At 45.8% G+C, this 23,682-nt stretch overlaps 1 protein-coding gene across 1 annotated transcript in view; it reads left to right on the forward strand.

Moving 5' to 3' along the window:
* MACIR (macrophage immunometabolism regulator) overlaps positions 1 to 20,403 on the forward strand; it is an 81,487-nt gene extending 61,084 nt beyond the window's left edge. Inside the window, exons 2-3 of the mRNA XM_078675454.1 lie at positions 16,918 to 19,629; positions 19,704 to 20,403. Of these exons, the coding sequence (XP_078531580.1) occupies positions 16,935 to 17,564 (630 nt within the window). The 5' untranslated portion in view covers positions 16,918 to 16,934 and the 3' untranslated portion in view covers positions 17,565 to 19,629; positions 19,704 to 20,403. The remainder of the gene's footprint in view (positions 1 to 16,917; positions 19,630 to 19,703) is intronic.
* The last annotated feature ends 3,279 nt before the right edge of the window (positions 20,404 to 23,682 follow it).

A 23,682-nucleotide genomic window follows, 5' to 3' on the forward strand; every position in this document is an offset into this window, starting at 1 on the left:
CGCCCCAGAGCGGACGGGGGCCTTGCGGCCCCGGACTTTGAGTGGTATTATCTAGCAGCACAGCTGCAGTGGCTAACCCAGGCGGTGGCTTTGGAGTTCCGTGGCCCAGAGGATGTGCCAGGCAAATTGTTCCCGAGACACATCGTCTCCATTATAGTTTTGGGACAGAGACTGGACCTGGCTCAGCTTACTTTGGAGGAACGGACGATTCGCAGCTGTTGGCTTCGGGCACACAAGCGCTCCGGTGCTGTTCACCCTTACGCCCCAGAAATTCCGCTCGGGATGTGCACGGCCTTCCCCCATGGCGGCGACTGGTCAGCACTGGCGATCTGGGAGGAGCTTGGCCTGCAGATGATCGGCGATCTCTACAGGGAGGGCTCGCTGCTCCCGTTTCAGGAGCTGCGGGACTCCTACGATCTGCCGAGGGGCGGGTATCTGCTACACGCTGCGTTAGTGGCGGGTATTCGCCGGTACTGGGGGTGTGGGCTCACTGAACCGCCGACCTCGGAGTGCTGCCAATATGTGGTGACGGCCGCTGGTACGTATAAGGCTGTCACATGCCTTTACCGACGGCTGTCGTCTGCTGCCTTGCGACCCCTGGACGGGCTGCGAGCCAAATGGGAGGGGGACATTGGGCGATCTATTCCTGACACGGTGTGGCCACAGCTGCTGCGCAGAGCGTGGAAGGGCACGAGGAATGCCAGGTTCCAACTGGTCCAGTTTTTTACCCTACACCGAGCGTACCTGACGCCGACGAAAATCTCGCAGTATTTTGAGGGGGCTTCCTCGCTCTGTCCCCGATGTGGCACTGCGGATGCGGACTTCGCCCACATGTTTTGGACTTGCATCAAACTAGCGGGTTACTGGGAGGCGGTAATGTCCTGCCTGAATGCTGTCACGGACCGGCAAATCGCTCTTGACATGGGCACATGCCTATTATTGTGGTTCCCTCACACCCCTCGTACTCGAGTTACCAGCAAATTTTGCGACTTGGGTTTGATTTTGGCTAAGCGTGAAATCTCCATGCACTGGAAATCTACTCAAGGCCCCAGCTACCTGCGTTGGAAGACCACTCTGGAGCGCTGGGCGAAGGCAGAGAGTACATTGCGGCTGCGACAGGCTAGGAGCCTAGATAATGACAAAGCGCTGGAGGTGGCTAGGGCGTGGGAGGCCCTGGTAGTAGCGATCCAACAGCCGGATGGCGACCAGAGCGAAGATGAGGGAGGGACTCCAGGGTGAGGGCACTGGACCTGGGATTCCTCACATCCACCAAGATGCACGCACTACTTACACTTACTGATGACAGACCTGGGGGTCTTGACGCTCCGTTGAAGGGCGCCTCTTACCCTTCACTGAGGTCCCTGTCCAGGACAAGTACTGTTAACATGTCAACGATGGGAAAGGAGGAGTACGGCACACTGGCTATGGGGGGGGAATGCGGGGTGGGGTGGGTCAGTTGGGAATTGTTCTTTATAAAAGGTGTCTTGTTGGAGCTGTGTTGCTTTACTGCATCGTTAGCTGATGCCTGAATTGCTTTTATCCTGTAATGTACCCTCCACACTTGATTGCCAATAAAAACCGTTTTTACAAAAAAAAAAAAAAAAAAGTGCTACCAGAATCTCATGTCCCCCACCTAATTACACGCTAACAAAGGCAAGGGGAGCGGAGAACTGTACGGACAAAACCCACTTCTCTCAATACGAGCCTGAGAAAGAGGGGGGGGGGGGGTAAGGGGGAGGGAAAGGGGGAAAAAAGGGGGGGGGGAAACAGAGGGGAGAAAACCAAGAAGGGACAAAAAGAGGGGAAAGAGGAAGAACAAATGAAGAAAAATTAAAAGGAAAACACAGTCGTGCAAGATGGGCGCCACCCCGGGCCAGGCAACCCGCGGCTAATAATACAGAAGAAAGTGGAGGCTGGCGAGAGGAGGGGTATGGCATTCGCGACGAAGCATCGAAACCAAGAAAAGTGACATAGCAACAGACCATGACCCACACATGCCTGAGAAGCGAGGACAGAAGCGGCACCGCTATAAAGGGATAGAAAAGGGCCATAGAACCAAAGGAAAACATCCGAAAGACCCCGCCCACCCGTCCCACCCCGCACCCCTGCAGAAGGCTACGGCCTACCCTCCAAACAGCGTGCCTGTTGCCCTAATCCGAAACCCGAAATATAGTTAAGAAAGAAAGTAGAAGAAGGAGACAAAAAGAGGAGGAGAGGAAATATGAAACAGAAAATAAAATGTGAGGGAGGAGCCAGAGGATATGAACAGACACATTCGGCTACGACCCTTCCCCAACCAACAAATGAATAAGTATCAAATCAGTACTACACCTTAACATACAGCAAAAACCCACAGGGAGGGGGAGGAGGAAGAGATTGTAACATTTCCCCGTGACGGGAATACAAGCATCAGTGCAACGGGCGGGTAAACCAGCAAACGATCATGTCGTGCAACTCACCCCCAACCCTTTCTAACCACAAAACCAACCCAATAAAGGATAATGTGGAGCGGACCACCCAGCACAGAAAAATCGTAATGTTGTCCAGAATCACGGCAGTGACATAAATCAGGGAGAGCCTTCGTACGGAGGGAATACAGGAAGTCAATAATGCAAGTCAATTGTAGCAACAACGACAGGGCAGGCAAAGGCAAGCCGGAGTCCAGGTGTGCAGGTCGACAATACAAAGGTTCCCCTCCAGGACAAGAGTCCGAGTCCAACGAAGCGGGAGCAAACGGCGGCCCACCATAAGTCCCAGGTGCCCGGGAAGGAGCTGATCTCCGCGTCGTGTGGAAGCCCTCGAAATCCAGGCGGTGAGAAAGCAGAGGGTCAAAAGTCACCGGCCCATCAAGCGGCCGAAGAACAACAGCAGCAACTCCTGGCGCAGCCGAAGGGGGCGAAGCAATGGCGGCATCAGGACAAGAGGGGTGCATGAAAGAGCGGCGGCCCAAAATGGCGGCGAGCCGCATGGAGTCGGCAGAGGCACCGGGGGCCAAGACAGCGTACAATGACATCAAGGCATCCAGGACATCTCCGGGCGTGGGCGCTCGGGTACACACCCAGGCCTCCGCACAATCCGGCCGGTAAGGAGCGTCGGCGCAGAGCGGAGCACCCCCAGCGTTATCGGTAGCCATCTTGTGAGTTTCGCCGCCCCACACTCCACCGTGGGCCCCCAAACAGTCCCCAAATGTAGGACTTTACAGGTCTCCGGAGGCTCCCAACAACGGCCTCACCGGCACAGGATGGGCAAGCGCCAGATGGGGGAGGGGGTCCCCTCCGAACAGAGGCAGGCCCCACAAGCGAGAGCCAGGCGCGGGGTTCCGGGCCGCCGGACAGGACAAAGGCGAAGGGACCCCTTCACACAGTCAGCCCCCAACACATCTCGTCCCCCTCCAGCCGCACGGTCCAGTCATCGGGGCCGGTTCAGGATCTCCGGGGCATACACACAACGGTTCTCACCAGTGGCTCACTCTCGCGGCCGGGGCCGGCAATCTCTTCTCCGCCGGTCGGGTCCCGCAGGCGAGGTCCCGGTCTCGAGTGCCCGGAGGCCCAATTCTCACCGAGGGCACAGCTGCAGACCCACAGCACACAGGATCCTCCAGACCAGACGGTGAGTAAGAGTGGGTCTTCAAATTTCAAATTCTGTATTGAAGTTTTGTCACGGAGCAGGATATAGTACAGGATAGTCGAGGTTAGCCGGAGGGCCGACGGTTCCGAGCTAAAAGGCGGCCATTGCGTTCTCGAGCTCCCAAACGTCAGAATTATCTAGCCCAACAACACACCCTCCTTTTCCACACTAGCCCCCAGCCAGACTACCCCTAGCTCACCCCTACCCACACCTCACATACATTTGGACTTTCTCAAAGCACCATCACATTAAGAAACGAGATATGCATATCAACAAACAAAAAACCCTTTAACATATTTGATCTGCCTTCAGAAACCAGACCTTCCTTCCTTACGGAAATGTGGCTCAGCTATGATACTGCATCCACTTACCACAGCTGTTCTAAGGTAGGATCCTTCTGCATGGTTACCCCCACTTTTTGCTAGTGTCATTATGTTTTTCTGACGAGTCTGACTGGGATCCTGCTAACCAGGACCCCAGTCTATGTGCTTCCTCCCTAAATTGGACATGGTGAGTAACTTAGGTACTCCTGATTGGCTACTGATGTACCCAGATAAGTCCCTAGTATATGGTAAAGGCACCCAGGGCATAGGTACACCAGGGGTCTCCTGTGGGCTGAAGCATGCATTATGCCACCCATGAGAGACCATTCAAATTGTGACTACAGGCCTGCCATTGCAGCCCGTGTAAACTGGTGCTAGCACCACTTACAACAGATATACATTTCTTACATCTGACCTCACTACACTTAAAACCTATAAGCCACCCCTAAGGCAGGGCTTTGAATCCTGAAGGCAGGGTGCTCGGTTCTAAGTGTAAGGGTGCCCATGCATGAGCGGGGCACCCATACAACCTATGGAGTACATTCTCCCGTGTTGTAAGTGCAACCGCCATTACAATATATAGAGGGACCATGCATCACTACGAAATGACTATCTATAAACTGGCTGTAACGAACCCTGTCATGTTTGGTATCAAACATGTTGGAATCATACCCCCACCATAAACGGTGTAGGACATATGATTCAGTGTGGGAGGTATGATTCCATTCACAGTAAATCTCCTACAGTAGGCACCCAGTGATCCCTTTACCAGTCTTCAGAACCGGACAGCAAGCTAGGACTACTGCCGACCTGAGACCTGTTTCTGCCCTCCTGCTGCTGAGCCAAGCTCGAGCAGGGTCAGGCAGAACAAAAGATATCCTGGCACAGGGAGGTGTGACCACCTCCCAGATAGGTTTTAGTGTATTGAGGCAGTGTGTGGGTGCTATTGAGCAGTGTGTGGGTGCTTGCCAGTGCCACTGAGACTGCTTGAAATGCACATTTTGTACCCTCCTTGCATACTCCAGCTCAAACCAGTTCAGGGTGCTGTTGGCTCCCGCTCTGGTGCGGTATCCTCCCCCTGTCCAGCCCTTCCTCTGAGAAGGACCCCTGAATAATCCCAATCCTTTCCTAAGGGTACTTAAAGGCTTACCTTTGGGTGGGCCACTAGATTAGTCGTGGGACAAGCTTCAGATCACATACCACTTCAACTTCGACCGTCTGGACACTCTGGATTTCGCTGTGGGAACCAAGACTGCACCGGGGAAGATTCCTGATGCTCCTGGTCTTGTCGTCCAGCGGTTTTCTGCAACATGTGTCCGTGCGCCATACAGGTTCTACACCTGACCTGTGGACATCCAAGACACCTGAAGGGATCTCCCTTGGAGTGAAGGAATCACTCCCCTGCATCTGCAGGCACCATAACACAGCTGACCAGCCTGCTGATCCAGGGCTCCCACAGACTCCGAAAGGCTCATCAACACAGGTGGTGGTTCTGCAACTCCGTCAAGGCCTCAACTGATTTCATGCAGAGTTTGAGGCCAGTATCCCTCGTCTGAACCACTGGAACAGAACCCCTGTGCACTGGGTAGACTTGTCGTTGCCAAGGCTTGTTGACTCTCCCCTCGAGAGATCTTCGGGCTCAGATCCAACCTCAAGCATATCCTGCAGCCAAGATCTTTGCCTGCACCAAATCCCTTGCACCATATTCCTTGCACCATGGGCCTTCATCATTTGATGAGCTGCTCAAGGTCCTCTTGCGACTCCAGTGCCTCTGGCCTGTGGGTCCTCTTGAGGGTCTTCTTCGATTCCAGTGGGCTCCTTTGCTTGCTCAATGCCTGCTCCGACTTACCTGTGCGTGGTGAGTCACTTGGACCTTGTTGGTCCCAACACTGCTCCTTTTTCATCATCTACATTGTTTGCTGTTGCCAAGGATTGTTGGTGCCCCTGCCGGACACTGACCTCTTGGCTCTCGACATCCGAAATGGGACAGCTCGTAAACAGCTCCTGGTCATCCTCTGTATCGCCTGGTCTGTGCAGCTGCAACTTGAATGGCACAGTCAAACTTTCCTGCATCTCCTACATCGGTGGGCATTAGTCTTCCGTGCCTCCTGGTCACTCCTAAGTGGCATTGACATTTCCCTTTTGCTTGCAGGTTCTTCTCCCCTTGAATCCACCTTTGGGTTCCACCGGACTTGTTTGTCTTCTTCTCCAGTAGCAACTTTCCTGAAGTCCTCCCTTGTGGTCTACGGCAGTTTCCGACGTCACTTGACACCTATGCACCCAGCTTCCCTCGTGTAGTTATCCTTATTCCTGGGGTATTCACGGGAGGGGTGACTCTCCAACCTTCCATCTTTTTTGTGGTTTCTTCATGGGCTGCTGGGAAGGGTCCTTTTTCGTGAAAACTGCAACCGCGACTTAACCATAGATTTCTATTGAGTACGTGTTCGTGTTCCTACTCTGCACACGACCTCGGTGGGGGTTCCGAGATACTCACCTTGGGTGATTTGTAGGGTCCCCGGTTCTTCTACATTTTCTGGGTCCACTCTTGTCGTGAGTTGTGGTTCGCATTCCACTATGTTAGCATATAGTTTGATCTTCCCCTGGAGACCATTGTGCATTTGTGCTACTTGCCTGTTTATTAGCACAGTATTATGTGCATTGTGTTATATCTCCGGAAAGGAAATATTGTTATGTGTTAGTGAGTGTCCTATAATAAATACCTATTTTTATAAATCCACTGTGTGGTTCTTTTTCACTTAACCTATACCAATAAGATTAAGATCTGGTAAAACAAGCTGCTTTACACTCCTTCTGGACTAAGCATGAAGACTGATCTCCACAGCTACCACTTAGCTTTCTACGGTTGTCTAAAACCACTAAAATCACCATAAGGGTTGTCTGGATTTGTGCAGGGTGCACACTTACATAAGTGAGCACGAAATACTAAGCCAGCCTCCCACAACAGCCATCCCACTTCTATATTGCATTATTAATAAGAAATCGTACAGGCAAAATGGAACTGCACTGACCAGATCTGTGAAAAACCAACCAAGCTCATCATAGCTATTGCATCAGAGCATTCAGTAATAGGGTTTTCATTTCTTCCAATGGAGACAGATACAACAGGAGAAGAGTACACTAAATAACCGCAAGATAATGTTTAGGAAATGCACATTACCTCGAAGTGCCATCAGTTGGTCAATTTATTGGAAGAGCCAACCGTTTTGTAAGAGGCCAACATATTCATAGATACAGCAGCGCTCTGTGAGAAAAGGGACATAACAAAGTAGTAATAAAGTGTTTTCACAGAAAAGGCAGTTAATTCGCTCAACAGCATCCAAAATAGTGGAGACAAAAATAAGAAATGGATTGAAAAAGAATAAGCTGTATCATCAGAGAATCCATAGGGATGAGAAATTACATAAAGTTGTTCCTCTTTTAAAATGAGCCAAGATAGGAGCATATTGACGGATACAGCGTTGATTGCATCTTAGGTGTTTTATGTTGTTGTGTGTCGATTTAGATACCGTATATAGGTTTCCGATTTATGTCCTTATACGGTCACAATTCGCATTGCCCATATTTAGGCATAGAAATCCTACCCTTATTGAGGCATTATCCATACTAACCAAATACAGGCATGGCCACCTACATCCGTCCATCAATGCCACAACGAGTTCTTGGAAAACCAGACTCTTAAGCCTTTAGGACTTCCCCTTGCTTGGATTATTGATTTCTCCAAGAACTCTTTAGTATGCTTGAACATCTATTCCTTAGGGGTGGATGTATGACTGAACAATGCACACCATTTCAACGCGTGCCTTTACAACGCGTCTTTAACAACGCAAGTCGTTACAATGACTTGCGTTGTTGGGCGCGGATAGTGAATATTATAATTTACTATTCTAACACCATTCCCCGTGGATAGTAGGGAAGGTGTTGGAATAGTAAATATACTATTCTTTATCCTTTAGCGCCCTCCAGCGCAAGTCGTGGTTACGACTTGCGTTGTAAAGGACGCATCGTAAAAGCACTGCGGGGTAACATCAGCGTTGAAAAGGATGTTCCCTCTTAGGGGTTCATTCACAGCAAGTTCGGAAGGAAGTCAAGTCCCCGCCTGATGCACTGACCAGACGCTGTCATCCTCTTCGCAGAAAATCCAGCTCCAGTGTTTCTGACTCCCCTTGCGGGGTGTTACAGATTAAGACCCGGAAAGAGATTCCAACCTCTCTCATTCTAAGGTATGGAGCAGACTAGAACCTAGAGGTACTCATGGCAACTCTGGCAAAACTAAACTACAGCTAGCTATACTTTAGAAACAGCAGCTACTTCTTACTACACTTAGGTTGGGTACTCTGGGGTAGAACTAACTAGAAGCATCAGATGAGTATTCACATTTTAGCCTGTTATTTATGTATGTATTTTTATGAATATATGTCATAGCTATAAACCATGCTGTTGCAGTATCATCTAATTCTACTGCCAACGCTGTACGTATTATACTTTGCATTCTGTCTTACGATTGTAGCAGCTCATATCTCTTGCACGAGAAATAAGACTGTTCAATAAACCCTTTTTACTGAACCGCCTGTATCTATTTCTGTGTAAACTGTAGAAACGAAGCATGCACGATTGACTGAGTGAAACTGTTATCTATTGTTTCTACGATTCTGCGACTGAAACTTTGTCATGTTTATTCAGTTGTCATAAACGTATCCCTTCTTCTTTATTCGAGACATTTCTAGTGACCTCTGAGTTAGCTGCCACACACAAGTAATTAAGTTTAATGTACTCGATAGAGACATACTGACCTCAGTCCTATGTCAAATCTATAGTGTATATTATTCCAATGCGCAGAGCCTATGAAGGATATAGGAACTACACTACAATGTGACGTGCAGTCTAACAAAATGCAAATCACTGTTAATGGCAAACATCTATAAAGTGGCTTTACCTTTCAACATGCGCATCATCACACGAGATGAACACTGAATCGCTGATACTAAAGACAGATGGCTAATACAAATAAAAAAGTGAGGCATGAATTGAATTTCTGATGAATACCTCTACCTACATATTCCGCATCTCTAGGTGCCAGCGTGGATCTGAGAAACTAGGCAATAGCTCTCAAGCGCCGACAAGTGTGGGCATGGCCTCAGGTTACATCTTCCTGGATTTGACTTACCAGAGCCATATATGGCACCACCCATGCTCTGACGTCAGTCTCCTTGTTTCTGCACCCATAGATGCTGATCCAATTTGCTCTTCTGAATTTTTTGAATTTTCAGGTTTTTTTTACAGTTCTGTAGATCCTTCTTCTGGCAGATTGAGCTCCCATTTGGTATCTCACCATTCCAGTGCCTTCACCCTAAGTGAGTCTGAGTTCTCCCTGACTCTTTTTTTAGACTCTAGTTGCAGAAGTTGTACCCTCGAATGGACCTCACAAGGCAGTGAGGATGGCATTAGTCCAGATGCCCAGTACTGAGCCTGGCTGGCAGACTCGGTTCTGATGCTGCCAGATCCACTCTTGGTTTTCTGGCTGCCAGTGCTGACTCCATTTAAATGGCGGTGTTCACCCAGACTTTATCAGCTAGGCTCTGGCTCCTTCAGACTCTTTGATGTCCTTATAGGCCTCAAAGAGTTCCCAAGGCGATTCCACTCCAGGGCACTCCAGTTATCTCTACCCTGGGACCAGTCCTCTTCTGACAGCTAGTTATCTCCATCCGGCTTGATGATGGCAGCGCATATGCACTGGGCCCTCACCTTATCTTCCAGGTGTTCGCTGTTCTCTTTGCCTGACATTTAGGGTTTATTTATTTATTTTAAGAGTTTTCTATAGTGCTGGCTAGAACCTGAGAATATACAGCATTGTCAAGGCATTATCAGTCACATTATACTTAAATTGACGAGTGTCAAGCCAGTGTAGAGTGCTTGGGTGAAAATGAGATAGAATAAGGTAGCGATTCCAGAGTGAGTTAGAGGTTATTTCCTGGATGTTTGAGGTGCTGAATGAGCAATAACTCTTTCAGTTGTCTTTTGAAGCTCATGAAAGAAGGGTTAGTTGTGAAATGTACAGAGAAAGAGTTCCAGGTTTTGGGGGTATTACCTGAGAAAGAGCCAGAAAAGAGAAGTGTGGCTCACTGGTTAGAGAAGGCAGACCCTGAAGCAGAGGTCAGACCCGGGACCAGGGTTCAATTCCCGACGCGGCAGGGTCTTGAGCCCAAATATCCACGGACTCGATAATTCTCGTTTCGGTGCCTACTCGAATCACGGGTTCACACTCTGCAGCTCTGGGCATTAGCTGCTTAATCTCCACTACGGCCCCCCCGCGGCGGGATGCCTGGCTTTCACCTTGGGGATGCCCAGTACGGGTATTTCATAGGGAAAAAGCCAGGACGGGTTCCCAAGGCAAGCGCCGAGATGCCTACGGGTAATCGAGGGCTATATAAGAACGCATAATAATAATAATAATAAAAGGCTTTTTTGGGGGGGGGGACGGGGGGATTGAGGAGACGTTTGTTGGTGCTTCTTAGATTTCTTGTTTGGTTTGCCTTTGTGAGTTTGGATGTGAGGTATGCTGGTTTTCCGCTGTGCAGAAATTTGTGGGTGAGGCAGGCAGTCTTGAAGCAACATGGTGCTTCGATTAGTAGCCACTTTAAACTATTCATTGCAAGGGAGATGTGGTTGTATTTTTATTCTCCTCTGACTGTCCTTGGCGCTTCATTAAAAGTGGCTCTCAGAGGGGCTAAGTGAGATTTCGGGATGTCTGTGAGGGTGGCGTTTCCATAGTCCAGTTTCGATAGTACCAGAGCTTGAATGTCGATTATTTTTATTTATTATTTTTACTTTTATTTTTTAAGGTAATTCGGTAGAAAACAGGCTTAATTTTGTTAAGGCGTTTTAGGTTGTAAAAGGCACCCTTTGTTTGAGTCTTTATTTTAGTGGTCATGTTGAGATTTGAGTCCAGCGTGATCCCCAGAGATTTAGCAGAGTCTGCCAGAATCATTTTACATGTCAGGGAATCTAGGTTATTTAGCCAATCTTGTATCTGGGGGGGGCTTTGGTTGAGTTTAAGGTGATTGTGTTAATTTGCGCCTCCCGGTCTCAACCCAGGTATCCAGCTCACTCTTCTAGATCTTCTTTGGACTTTGTTTTGGCATTAGGAAGATGTGTAATTATGTTGATGAGATCATGGAAGCATTTTGCAACTTGTCTTATCCGGAGTCTCAGGGAAGGTTCTATTGTGCTTTTCATAATGTGAATGGATAGGAGTTTTGAGCCTAATCTAGATCTCGAATGTCCCAAAGTTTCCTTCTGAAGACCTTACCTCTATTGATGAGACTCTCTGCAAAGCTGCATTCATTTTGGATTTTCCTCTAGCCATGACATTGTTTAAAACTAATTTATTGATAGAAATACTGCAATCTGATCCTTCCTCCTCAGAGCCCTTGCTGCCCATTAATGAGGAATTGATGGAACCCACTTAGTATATTTGGAATAAACTGAACTCTGCTTCAGTAGTAATTGGGCGAATAGCATAACATTATCTTCTGGTTCCAGGTGAACCTAATTTTCAGTCTGACAATATTGAGTGATAAACATAAGATGGGCAGAAGCACTCATTATATCTTTCCACCAGATGTGGATCATAAAGCGATTCATTTAATCTTCTCGCAATGCTGTATGCCTGTTGGTCCACTATGTCCATGCTATTTGGCAGATGGTGTCCCAACTGCCTCCAGATTTTGCGAGCGGCTACTTTGCTGAGGTGGTTCATGATGGATTTGGAGCTGCTCAACAGTTCCTAGGGCTTAGTGCTGTCTTTGGTCTTCCAGGTCTGTTGAGGACTGACATGGTTGACTTGGAAATGTTTTTTGATAGCTCTGGTCTTTTCAGTGCCAAGCAGGTCCTGAAGAGGCACACGTGGGGGCATATTCCTTAATACTCTAGATTGTTGGATTCTCCTTTTAATATGTAAGAGAGGCTGCACAGGCAGGCTAATGGGTGTCCAAGTGAAAGAATATATAGGAGGCTCTTGTCTGGTGAATCTTTCCAAAGTAATAAGGAATTCCCTATTGTTGAAGGGGAGCATCATGTCTTGGGGAGTCCTTGAAACAGCCTCAGGTGTCGTTCTGCTAGGCTTGTCCCTCTCATGTGCACCAGCCTAGTGCATCTACACTTGTGTTGTGAATAGGAAGGGTATTCATCCTGGTGTTCACATCAGTGTTTATTCTTCACATTCTTGTGAACCAGGTCTTAGTTCTGGTGGAAATTGTTGCTGTAGGGGAAGCCTGCTTGGACTGACATAAGGTGACATGGTTTGGTTTATTCCTTTTACGTGTTGCCTCCTTGGGATGTCTTCCATGTGATATATGGTATTTTTAAGGGATGTCCTCCCTGTGGTTCCATGTCGGGGTTTCGGCCTTGTGTTTTTCTGCCCTGGGTTGTTATTCGTTTGATCAAGCTACAGCCAGATAGGGGATTCCTGTTATGGGTTCTATACTGACCTTCAATCGTACCACATTGTTTTATTTTCTTGCATATTATGTGTGGTGTTAGTAGGGAGGATGCACTGCACCAGTCCCAGTTCTGTCCTTGGCATGCATCTTGCCCATTCTAGGCTACTATCCTGATGTTTTCCCTTTTTCCTAAAGTCTATTCTCTAAAGACATACTGAGGCCAACTCTTCCCCTGCAAGGAGACTTGACCGGTGCAGTTGAAGGACACCACAGTCTGTTGCTGTAATGTGAGGTAGGGCAGATCGGAGTCTTGCTCTGATGCAGTTTGAGTTTGGTGCTGTGGCTTTTGTTCTTTGTTGTTGCCTTTTGTCTGGAGAAAGTTGATCTCTAAAGGTTTTCCTTCATTACACAATATCTGCCTCCCCATTTGTAATTGTGGCGCATTGCGCTTTCAGAGCTCAATCTGTTCCTGTACTTTTTAAGGTTGATACTCTCGCTTGTGCATGATATGGTATCCATTTTAGATACTTCCTCGTCTTCCTTTGTTTCTGTATGCTGTTACCATTTGCCTAGGGACAGAAGCTCAGGTCAGGCTTTGCTTGGCCTTTTGGTACTACAGTGGACAAGTGTATAGTCTCAGATTTGATGTCCTTGTTTTATTTTCATTCCTGTTTATGGCTCTCCTTCATTGTACTTGGTGTTTAAACTTCCCCAGGTCCTATTACCATGTGTTAGCTCATCTGTTGACTTTTTCTGTTATGGCTGTCTTCTACTGTCTCTCTGTGAGGTTGCTGAGTTTTGGTTTCAGTGATCCTTCCTTTTACCATTTATGCAGGCTAATGGATGTCCATTTTTGGATACGCCATGGCAGCAGTGGTTATCTTGGTACTACTCCCAGTGGTTGGTTGGGTTGAACAGATTTTATAGGCTGTACTGGATGGTTCAGTTTCTAGTGCCTTGCTTTCCTGATCGCTGTGTGTGTTTCTCCTGGTGACCCATGTTTGGGCTTCTACTGATACACTGGTTTGTCCTTCGTTCACTTGGTGCTTCAATTTACAGTTGTGCTTGTTTGGCTAGGACACTGTTGTATGAAGAATGGCTTAGTCACTTTTCTGTACTGAGAGCTACTTATGTTCAATGAAACTCATTGAGAACTACTAATATTATTAGTGTTGTATAATATCAATTTTGTTATGTATATTAATTCAACTAAGCAAAAGCTTTCTGATTTAATAAGCTGCACTGCACACAGGTGAGCTACTCGGAGATAGCTGGAGAGCTACAGTAGCTCACGAGCTACTAGTTGGAGACCCCTGTACAGTTAGTGTAACAAGGCAGCTTTTAGTATTGGTATCTGTGTTTGTTCTTGCCTCCTCATTGTTCAGGTGGTTGTAATATGAGACTTGACTGTTTTCTTACCCCTTAGATGCCTTTCATTGTCATAGCTTGTCTGTTGGCCTCACCCAATGGACCTGTTGGTTCTGCGGGATTTGGTGCTATGGTCCAGGCATTTTACTCTTTTCTCATATGCATTTTTATCGGTTACAATTTTAGTTTTTCATCTTATGCTTTTCTCTGCAAAAAGCTAGTGCCCGGCGATATGACTAGGGGATCCCTCAGCTTAATCTTCTGCATTGTTTTAGTAATGCTGCATGTTGGAATGCTGCCAATCTCTCAAATTGTGTTGTGTCGCAGAATCCACTTCCTTTCTGCTAGGTCCTAGGGTTCGATTTGTTAGCCTTGATGCCATAGAAACAGACCCTTTGGCTATTTCTCTCCTCACACACGCATCCATGGGGTCGTGCTTGGGTATGATTCATGCAGTGAAGAATCAGCTGGTAGAAGTATTCATCAGAGGAAGACGTTACATGACTTTGGGTGGATACTCTATTGTCTAGTGATGAGTCGAAGAGCGATTAGTGTGCAGATAGCATGGTATTGAGTTAGTTTTGTGCGTTGCATTTCTTTGCAGTTGTCAGACTTGTCTCTACCCCTGAGGGCGTGGAGGAAAAATAGGACGAGATGTTGATTTCCAAACGCTGGGTGCCATTCTGGGAGGTGTCTTGAGTCAACTTGGAGTTAGGGTGCCAGCAATCAACACTGCAGGGATAATACAAAGTTTCAATATACAATCTGCCACCTGGAGGATATTCATGAGGTGAGAAATATGCAGGTAGGTAGATAAGAGTATCCCCCAGGAAGATCATTATCAAGGGTAAGTAACTTTTTATTGAGTACCGCAAGGAAGGGCATGGCTATGAGGAAAACAGTTCCGCGAAAAGGGGATTATAGAGGACATAGTACAGGAGCAGTTCACGGCAAGTTTGTTTCTCTGCAAAAAATTATGGACTTTGGCAAATACAGGGAGGGTCCTCAGAATGAATATTGAAGCTATTCATGTGCCGAATTGGAGGTGGACGTCAACTGGAGGGGAAAGTGGGCTTGCAGGGAATTATTAAAAAATCTTGTACACATTTAAACTGTATTTCTCAGTGAGATCATGTGAGGGGAAAGGAGCAACCCAGTACTCTTTGAATAAGTGATCTGGGGCTCTCTGGTGTCTGGGGGGGGCAGGGGAGAAATGTAGACCACGATCAGGCAGGACTGAGAAGGCAGCCAAGTCTTAGAAAGCTGCTGTTTATCCGTGGAGTAGAGCCTCATCTCAAAGGATTATTCACGATAGGCAAATGGAACTTTAAGCGACGATAATTTCTGATTTCAAAAGCACAATCATATAATGCTAAAATATTTCATATAGGGTTAGATTGTTGTATTGAGGATAGTGATTCCAATTAGTGTTCAGTGTAGTTTGTTAAACCTACTGTAAGAGGACATAAACTCTGGGATGACTGTGCACTACCACAGTCTATGTTGACAGTGCCTGTATAATAAAGTATAGCACCATATTATATTTCCACCAATTATTATATGGGAATTAGCACAATCTGACAGGCGCTTTAACTTTAATTAAACATTAAGCTTCCAGTAGAGTACCGAGCATAGCTGAATATTTAATGCTGAAAACAACCTTGCTTAAAATAAAAGTGCTGTATAAACCCATGAATCCTTGTTAACTAATTCCTAATCTACATCTCGCTTGCGTTTATTATGATCACAGAAGAGTTGACCTCTGCCCAGCTGTGCTTAGGAGAAAGTTATGAGCTTAATGCACAAGAATGACTCCTCTGGCAGGGAAACCATTGACTAGTTTCAGGGCATAAATTGGGAAACAAACATGTATAGACAACATCAAAAGAAATATACAGATGGGGATTATACAGTAGTGTTGAAAGAAGTGACGATTTGGAACTGTTCGGAAGGAGTTGAAATGCCAGAGTCTGAAATCTGCAGATTAAGGTATGTGGTGTTTTATTTAGCAGGCTAGTTGAAAGTGCATTTTTCATAATCTGTTCACATTTCTTATTCGTTTATAATAGAAAACAATCACTAATCGCTCATTGAGTGCAGTTTTTTAATGCAAGACCTCTTCATGCGAAAGTCAGCTATAGCCATGTCTTTGTGCCACTTTCATTGTGACTGTGATACCCAAGTAATGTTGATCTTAAAAGCCACACTAAGACTTAGTTGAATTTTGGTAGCCAAATTATGGCTCACTTCTTAAAGATAAATGTGGGTTACTTCAGTGTAATGTTCTCAAGTGGTGAGCAGTCTCATGTTAAATGCCCACTTGCACAATATGGCCTGTGTGCATAAAGTGGAATTGACTGCATCTGGGAGCACTCAGTTTATTGCCACCTTCCCTTGCCCCCCACACTTTCTCCTCAGTTAAAGGTTTCACCAGACCCAGCTACACCAGCTTGCTCAAGCTGTCTACCCTACTGCACTCTTTCTTGCTTTTCACGTCTCTTCCTGTTGTAGAAACATACTATCTTCATATTCTAGCTACTCTCTGCCCATAAAGGTACTGGGTGTCTATTCCGGGCTTCATCCCCTGCTCTGCACCTGAACTTGTTTCCCAGAAAATTATGGTGGGGTCTGAGAGGAAGTGCTGCCATTTCACCAGCTGTGTAAACAAAACTGTAACAAAAGCGAAATTCCAAGACCTTAGAGGGCTTGTGAAGTTAGGTGGTTAATGAAGACGGAGATCTACCAACTGGCACAGGGAATCTATAGCCTGATTGTTGAGGGTGATGATAGTTATTTGGTGCACATACATTGAACCGGCAGATTGGTGGTCCTCTTGTACACATTCTGTCAAGGGTGCCAATAATTGTCACATATTTCTTTTGTAGTGAATCATTGAAGTTATTATCCATTTCACAATGGATCTGATTTTTGGACTGGAGTGCCCATGATCTCTTCTTAGCTCTTGATAGTAATTGGTTGTCCAAAGTAGAGCAATGCATGTATTACAATGCTTGTTACTTAAAGACAGTGAAAGCCATTTAAAACACATTTGAGGGTGGTTTGAGGAGCCTGGAATGCAGATTCATTTCACTGTTTAGATGAAGGAATGCTTCACCTAACTCAACTCTTTTATTTTGTAGGAGGAACTGGTACATTCATGATGGAAGTGGACATCAGTGGAGATAGAAGGAATACAAGGACTACTCTTCCTGTACCAACATTAGGAGAAGGACTTTCTCCAGCCAAATGTGAGTTGGAAAAGCCTCGCTGTTCAAGTACCCCTTGCTCCCCAATGCGACGGACTGTGTCTGGTTACCAGATACTCCACATGGATTCTAACTACTTAGTTGGCTTCACAACAGGTGAGGAGCTCTTGAAGTTAGCCCAAAAGTGCACAGGAACAGAAGAGAGTACAGGAGACCTTTTACCTACGTTTCGCCCCAAACCACTTGATACAGGACTTACTCGTGCTTCACGTTTATATAGAACAAGAAGTAGGTATTATCAGCCATATGAGATCCCAGCTGTTAATGGACGCAGGCGACGGCGGATGCCGAGCTCAGGGGATAAATGTACCAAGACTTTACCGTACGAACCCTGCAAAGCCCTGCACGGGCCTTTGCCACTGTGCCTCCTCAAAGGTAAAAGGGTACATTCAAAATCGTTGGACTACCTCAATTTAGATAAAATGAACATCAAAGAGCCAGCTGACACAGAAGTGCTGCAATACCAACTTCAACACCTCACCCTCCGAGGGGACCGTATGTTTGCACGAAACAATACATAGGTGGCAGCCATTGCTTGGAGCTGAAATTAGTTGGATTCCGATGGTAGCAGAAGCTTTCCATACATATGAAAGAATCCAGTGCTGCACTGTATCCACCTTGTATGTGGGTTTGTCTGAAATGGATTATATGAATAGTGAAATTTTGTTAAATTAAAAAAAAGGGGGGGTTTGAAGAATGTAGAATTCGGCATTGAAAAAAATGGCTAAGGGAGGCAAAGTCTGGAAAGGTTTTTCAAGTCATCCTTGGACGCACAATTTTTTCTTAAACTTATAAGAACGCGTCTTGATGTATATTTACTGAATCTGAAATGCTGTACCTATTTGAAATTGTCTGCTTGATCACTGGAAACATTTCAGCTTGCTTTCGGGAAGTGCTGTAAGACAGGCACTCGTATACACTTATTTGCAATATATGAGCATTCACAGTAAAATATGAATTGTTAGTCATTAACAACCTTTAAGGAAAAGTAAGCCTGATTAAATTGGGCATATTTTTATTTAGATTGATCTGGTTGAAATAGGTTGTAGCCAGTTGTTTTTGTGATTGAAATCAGATTTTGTGTTTTTGACTAGTAATGCAATTACTGTTCTATTTAGTTGCATTCTTAAAGTAAAAAAAAAAAACATGTGCCCAGCTGGGGATCTGTTGTTTTTCCTTGTGAGAGACCTATTCTTTCCTTTTTTTCTATTGTGACTAGGGTTTTTGGCCTACCATTGTTTATTCAAGTGTGTTTAATACTGATGATTCAGATATGTTTGGGCCCATTCTAAACCGCCATTTTCAGAATAAATAATATCTTACATTTTAGCGGAATTACTTAAATCAATCATTAATTTTTTAATGTTTATTTTAAAACTGGGCAAGCTTTGAGTGATTGGGACTCTTTGCTGATTTATTTCTACATTAAGTGTGTGTGCCCTCTTCTCCCAGCCACCCTTTCATGATTGAACAACTACGCCGCAGGTGATGAGATTGGGCAGCCATTGTTATGAAGAGAAGTAGTGCAATCAGTTGCTAAAGACTAGTGGCCTGGAGTCGTGACTCCTCTTCCCCCCAGTCCTGCCACTGAGGATAGTGCTACTTACGCCAGGAAAATTCATAGAATAGCTGAAGGTCTTAAGCTCCCACTCCTCACCTTGGTGGTCAAGACCACTGTTCTTTCAGAGGTTCTTCTGCCGGGGCAAACATCTACTGAGAACTGACTTATCATTTAACCCATCCCTTACAGATACTTTATTGAGGGCATGGGCCAAACCCTGCTCTAGCCCACCAGTCAGCCACCAGTTTGCGCAACGCCACTGCCTTGCCCCAGGTGACACTAATTTATTATCTCCCCACCCCTCCCTGGTGATGCAGGCATCTGCAAGTATGACTAACCCCAACATGTTCCCAGTTAGTCCCCCGATAGTTAGTCAAAATATGTGGAGGTGCTCAGAAAGAGGGTTTTCTTGTCCACCAGCTTAGTGCTTAGGTCTGTAAACTCCAGCTGCCTTCTGGGGCGCTATTACCACACATTTTGGGAATCGGTGGCTCAAGTCCTCCAATGTGTTACAGAACATCTTCGAGATCGCTGACCAGTCCTTGCCTAGGCTATCCCGGACGGTCATGATGCACACAAGTTCACAATTTGTTGTACCTTGGACACCACCGATTCTATCGGGCAGGGCCTCTGGGAGGAGAAATTCTAAACACTAATACTGGACCAGGCATAGTCTGCCCTCGACCCTGAAGAATGGATGGTGGCCCTGGACCTAAAGGATGTATATTTCCATATACGGATCCTGTCGGATCATCTGCACTACCTGTGGTTTGTGATGGGACACGTCATTTTCAGTTCACTGTGCTCCACTTTGGCCTAACCAGTGCCCCTCAGGTGTTCACGAAAGTGGGGGTGGCAGCATACCTTTGGAGTTAAGGGGTGCCAGTCATGCCCTCCCTTCCCCACACAGAGCTGACAGCATTGACCAATGCATCTCTACTGAGTTGAGGTGGCCATCTGGGAGAGGTGGGGATCAGAGACTCTGATCTTTGGTGGAGTTGTTGCTCCATATCAACTTTCTCAAGGTGAGGGTCATCTGCTTGGTGTTAAAAGGCTTTCTTCAACTCAAGGGAAAGCAGCTAGAGATGCTCAATGACAGCACAGCCGAAATGTGGTCCTGCAAGAAGCAGGGCTGGACATGGACTCTGTGCCAGGATGTCCTATGGCACTAGAGAGGACTGGACCACTAACGAGTTTTCCTTGAGGAGAACCACTTGGTAGTATCGTTAAATTCCAGGCCAGATAAATTCAGCCTTTGTTGCTTAATGGATGACAAGTGGTAGTTGCACCTGGAGGTGGTGCTAGTTCTCTTCCACAAATGGGGAGAAATTTAGTTCGATCTGTTTGACCAGTGCAGAGAACCTGCAATATCCGCCCTAACCCGCATTGGAGTTTCAAAGGCATCTCTATCTCGGAGATGCGTTCTGCCTCGTGTGGAACTCTAGACTTCTTTATGCCTTTTGCGCCGATGTTACTCCTGTCCTGAGTCCTCAAAAAGATCAGGCAGAACTTATCTTAGTGGCCCCAGATTGGGCACAGAGTATGGTACTCAGACCTCCTGGGCTTGAGCATCTTCCCTCCAATCAGGCTGCCCCCCGAGTGTCTCTGCTGTTGCAGCAGCAGGGTAAAGATTTGCACCTAGGTCTTGCAATGTCCACCATCATGCTTGGAGGTTAAGCAGGGACAGCTGAACAATTTCAACATTTTATTTATTTATTTATTTAGTGTTTTATAGAGCATGAACGTGACCCGTTAGGGTATCAGAGTGCTTTACAGGGATAACACGTTGTATACAAGTATGAAATAGTCAAAGAAAGAAAAATATATGAGATGGGACAGAAGGAAGTGAAACGTTTGGGGAATAACCGGGTCTATACAATGTTCAGATAATAATGCAGAGAAATCCAGAAATTACATTTGCGGGAGTACAAGGTCAGTACAAGATGGATAGCAGCCAGTCAGTCCAAACTCTAGCAGCAACAAAAATAAGCAAAGCCGCTGAGCGGTGTGTGCAATGCATGATTTAACCTGCCTCCTGTATTCTTGGCAGCACGGTGTCTCGTGACAAAAACGTTCTACTCTTGCCGAACACAGGCTTGGCCCGGTACTCTGCAGATAGGCCCCCTTGAGGCAAAGTTATCTGACATTTTGTGATTTGTTTTATCACTGTTCGTCAAGACTTTGCACTGCGCACAGTTAAATGGCACCCTTTGGCTCTTTCTGCTGTTTTTGCTTTTGCCGGATCTGCCCTCATTGTTTAAGTCCACCGTTGATACACGCTTTATGAAAGGTTTAGAACGTTTGTTTCCTCCCTCTTCGTTTGCCATGCCACAATGAGACCAACTTGGTTCTTAAGAGTTTCTGCAGTACACTCCTTCAATCTGCTTCACAGATGTTCCTTGCAGCTACTCACCCTGAAGACAGTATTCCTTGTCCCGTAACATCGGCGCGGCGTGAGAGAGCTTCAAGCTCTTGGTGTCAAACCGTCGTATATTACCTCCTTCCAAAACAAGCTAGTTTTGCATCCTTTCAACCTAAAGTTGTGACAGCTTTCTAAGTCAGTCAAAACATCACTTTTCTAGCATTCTGTGTTTCACCTGTCCCTTGTAAAGAGAAGGAGAGACTTCATTGTTTGGACCCCAGGAGCACGCTGAGCTTTTGCATAGATCATACCAAAGAACACTGGGTGGATGATCAGCTCATTGTAGGGTTCTCTGGAGCAAAAAAAGGCAAGGCTGTCAGAAAAGAAACCATCTCCTTCTAGATCATGCTTTGCATTAAGACGTGCTATGCATTGGCTAAAAGCAGCCTCTGGAAGGACTGCGTGGTCATTCTACCAGGCCAAAGCTTCTACCACTGCGCTGGCACATGGATTCGCTGTCCTGTACATTGCCAGGCAGCTACATGGGTGTCCCTCCAGATGTTCGTTAAAACTATCATCTGGATAGTAGGGTTCTCCATGCAGGGCATTTTGCCTGCTTGTTCCTGCAGGTCTTTCTGGTTTTAGTGCATTTACAGATCCATCTCCAAATAAGTACTGCTTTGGTTTCTATTCAGAAGGTGAGGAATTTGGGGCTAGAAGTCTTAACTTCAGTAACACTCTTTCTGGTATAGACGCTATCTTGCTGCATATTCATCACTGACCCACCCATCCTCCCCATTCCATGGTTGAACGCTATCCATTAATAAGATCCCAATTCTAGGATTCTGCACACTGGTCACACGAAATTTATTTTGGGGCTCTGCGTCTGGGGGTATAGACACATAGAAACCAACGAATGTCAGCATGTGGGAGTGGTGCCTTTATAGGCACCACACGTCATTTCTGGAGCAAAATGGCATATGTGTGAAAACGCACTGCCACATATACCGACACGCAGAGATACTGCTGAAATTATTTCGGAACCAGTCTGACACTGGAGGAATATTTAGTAGGTGAGGAATCTGAGGCTAGGTAGTCTCTATCAAAAAGAGCATTAGCAAAGGTAAGTAACTTCATTTCTGCCAGAAAGTAATAATGAATAAAACCCAATAAAACATGCTAATTTGGACACTTGAACTATTAAACCTATATTCACACACTTACTACAACAGTGTAATTGAAAAACCTTTGCCTAATACTAATACCTCACAGACTATAGGTCACAATCTCTTTACAGCTGACAACAACTGGCCATCAGAATAGTTGAGAGGCTTTCTCTGCGGTGTCATGGCACCTTACACAACAATACACTGTACACCTGTGTTTGTGTGTGTGTACACAACGCATAATATTAATTTGTAAGAGCTGTTCTTTGGCTCCCTGTTAACTCTAGAAAGCACAACCCTGACCTGGGTATCCTGCCTCATATGTTACTCCTTTCTCACACGTTTAGCTGTTATTCCTGTAGAAGTAAAATTGGGACTCAAGAACTCTCATGACCATATAACAGCTCCACAAGTATTGTTCTTGCGTGTCCAACTATCTAGCACCCACCTACAGTTTTGTGAAGGATTCTCAAGTAGCAGCATATTGATTTCAGGCCACTGGGCTTCTTTTGCTTCGTGTTCCTACTGCAGCTGATTAAAGATTCAAAAGATAAATACGGTCTGCATGAAGTAAACTGTGATTATCCTGGATCTACAGTACTGCTTACCATAGCCTTTTGGGGAAATCAATTGGATTCTTTTTCTTTATTCTGATATCACAAGTAAGCCCATAAAGGTACACAGTTAAAACACCATAGTTAATATGTTGACAAAGAGAACAAAATACTTAAATAAAACTGCACAATTTATACAAATAATGTATTCACAGTAACATTTAAAACAAGATCACAAAACTCGTTGCCTACGCCCTATGGCTAGACATAAATATCTGAGGATAGAAGCACAGATTGTCTAAATCTACAAACAAAAACCTAACTAATGTTAGTGGGAGTGAAAACCTCGCTCTACCCTCACATAAAACTAAATGCAGGGAAAAGCAACGAGACAGTGAAAGAACAAACCGATAAAAATGTCAGACTGGCATCCATAACTAATGCATGACGCTAAGGCCTAGAATAACATCTATCAATAACAACACGCTAGGCATTATCAGCTACATTTTGTGATGGCATACAAATCAGTTGATGGGGCTTGCAACTCATTAGGAACAGTCTTAAGAAACAACAATGCCTGCCTAAATTGCCCAAAATTTAAAACATATGGTCTTCTAAATCTCGCTCTGATAGAGCAGTAAAAAGTGCAAAAGAAAACAAAGTGCACCGTGCATTGAACAGACTTCACTTCCCAAGGACAGACCCTCCTTTCTCTGTTGCATTGGCTTCCAGAAGGTAGGCCACCATCAAATGGACCAAAGTATGGCGGAACCTAGTTAACATAAACATATGGTGGGCAGATAAAATGTCGCTCGGATATGGCTGCATGCCGCACACTCGAGAAATAGATAAATATGAGACCACTGACCTCTTCAAGAGGTTGTGTCGCTCTCTCGCAGCCTACTTCTCTTCACGTAATCTGGCCTTTAACTCTACTTTCGAGTAATCAAAATTGTATCACCCCCCAGGGGGGATAAAAGGAATCTTCAGAGATAC

This window comes from Lissotriton helveticus, chromosome 2_1, assembly GCF_964261635.1.
Source record: "Lissotriton helveticus chromosome 2_1, aLisHel1.1, whole genome shotgun sequence".
Lineage (NCBI taxonomy): Eukaryota > Metazoa > Chordata > Amphibia > Caudata > Salamandridae > Lissotriton > Lissotriton helveticus.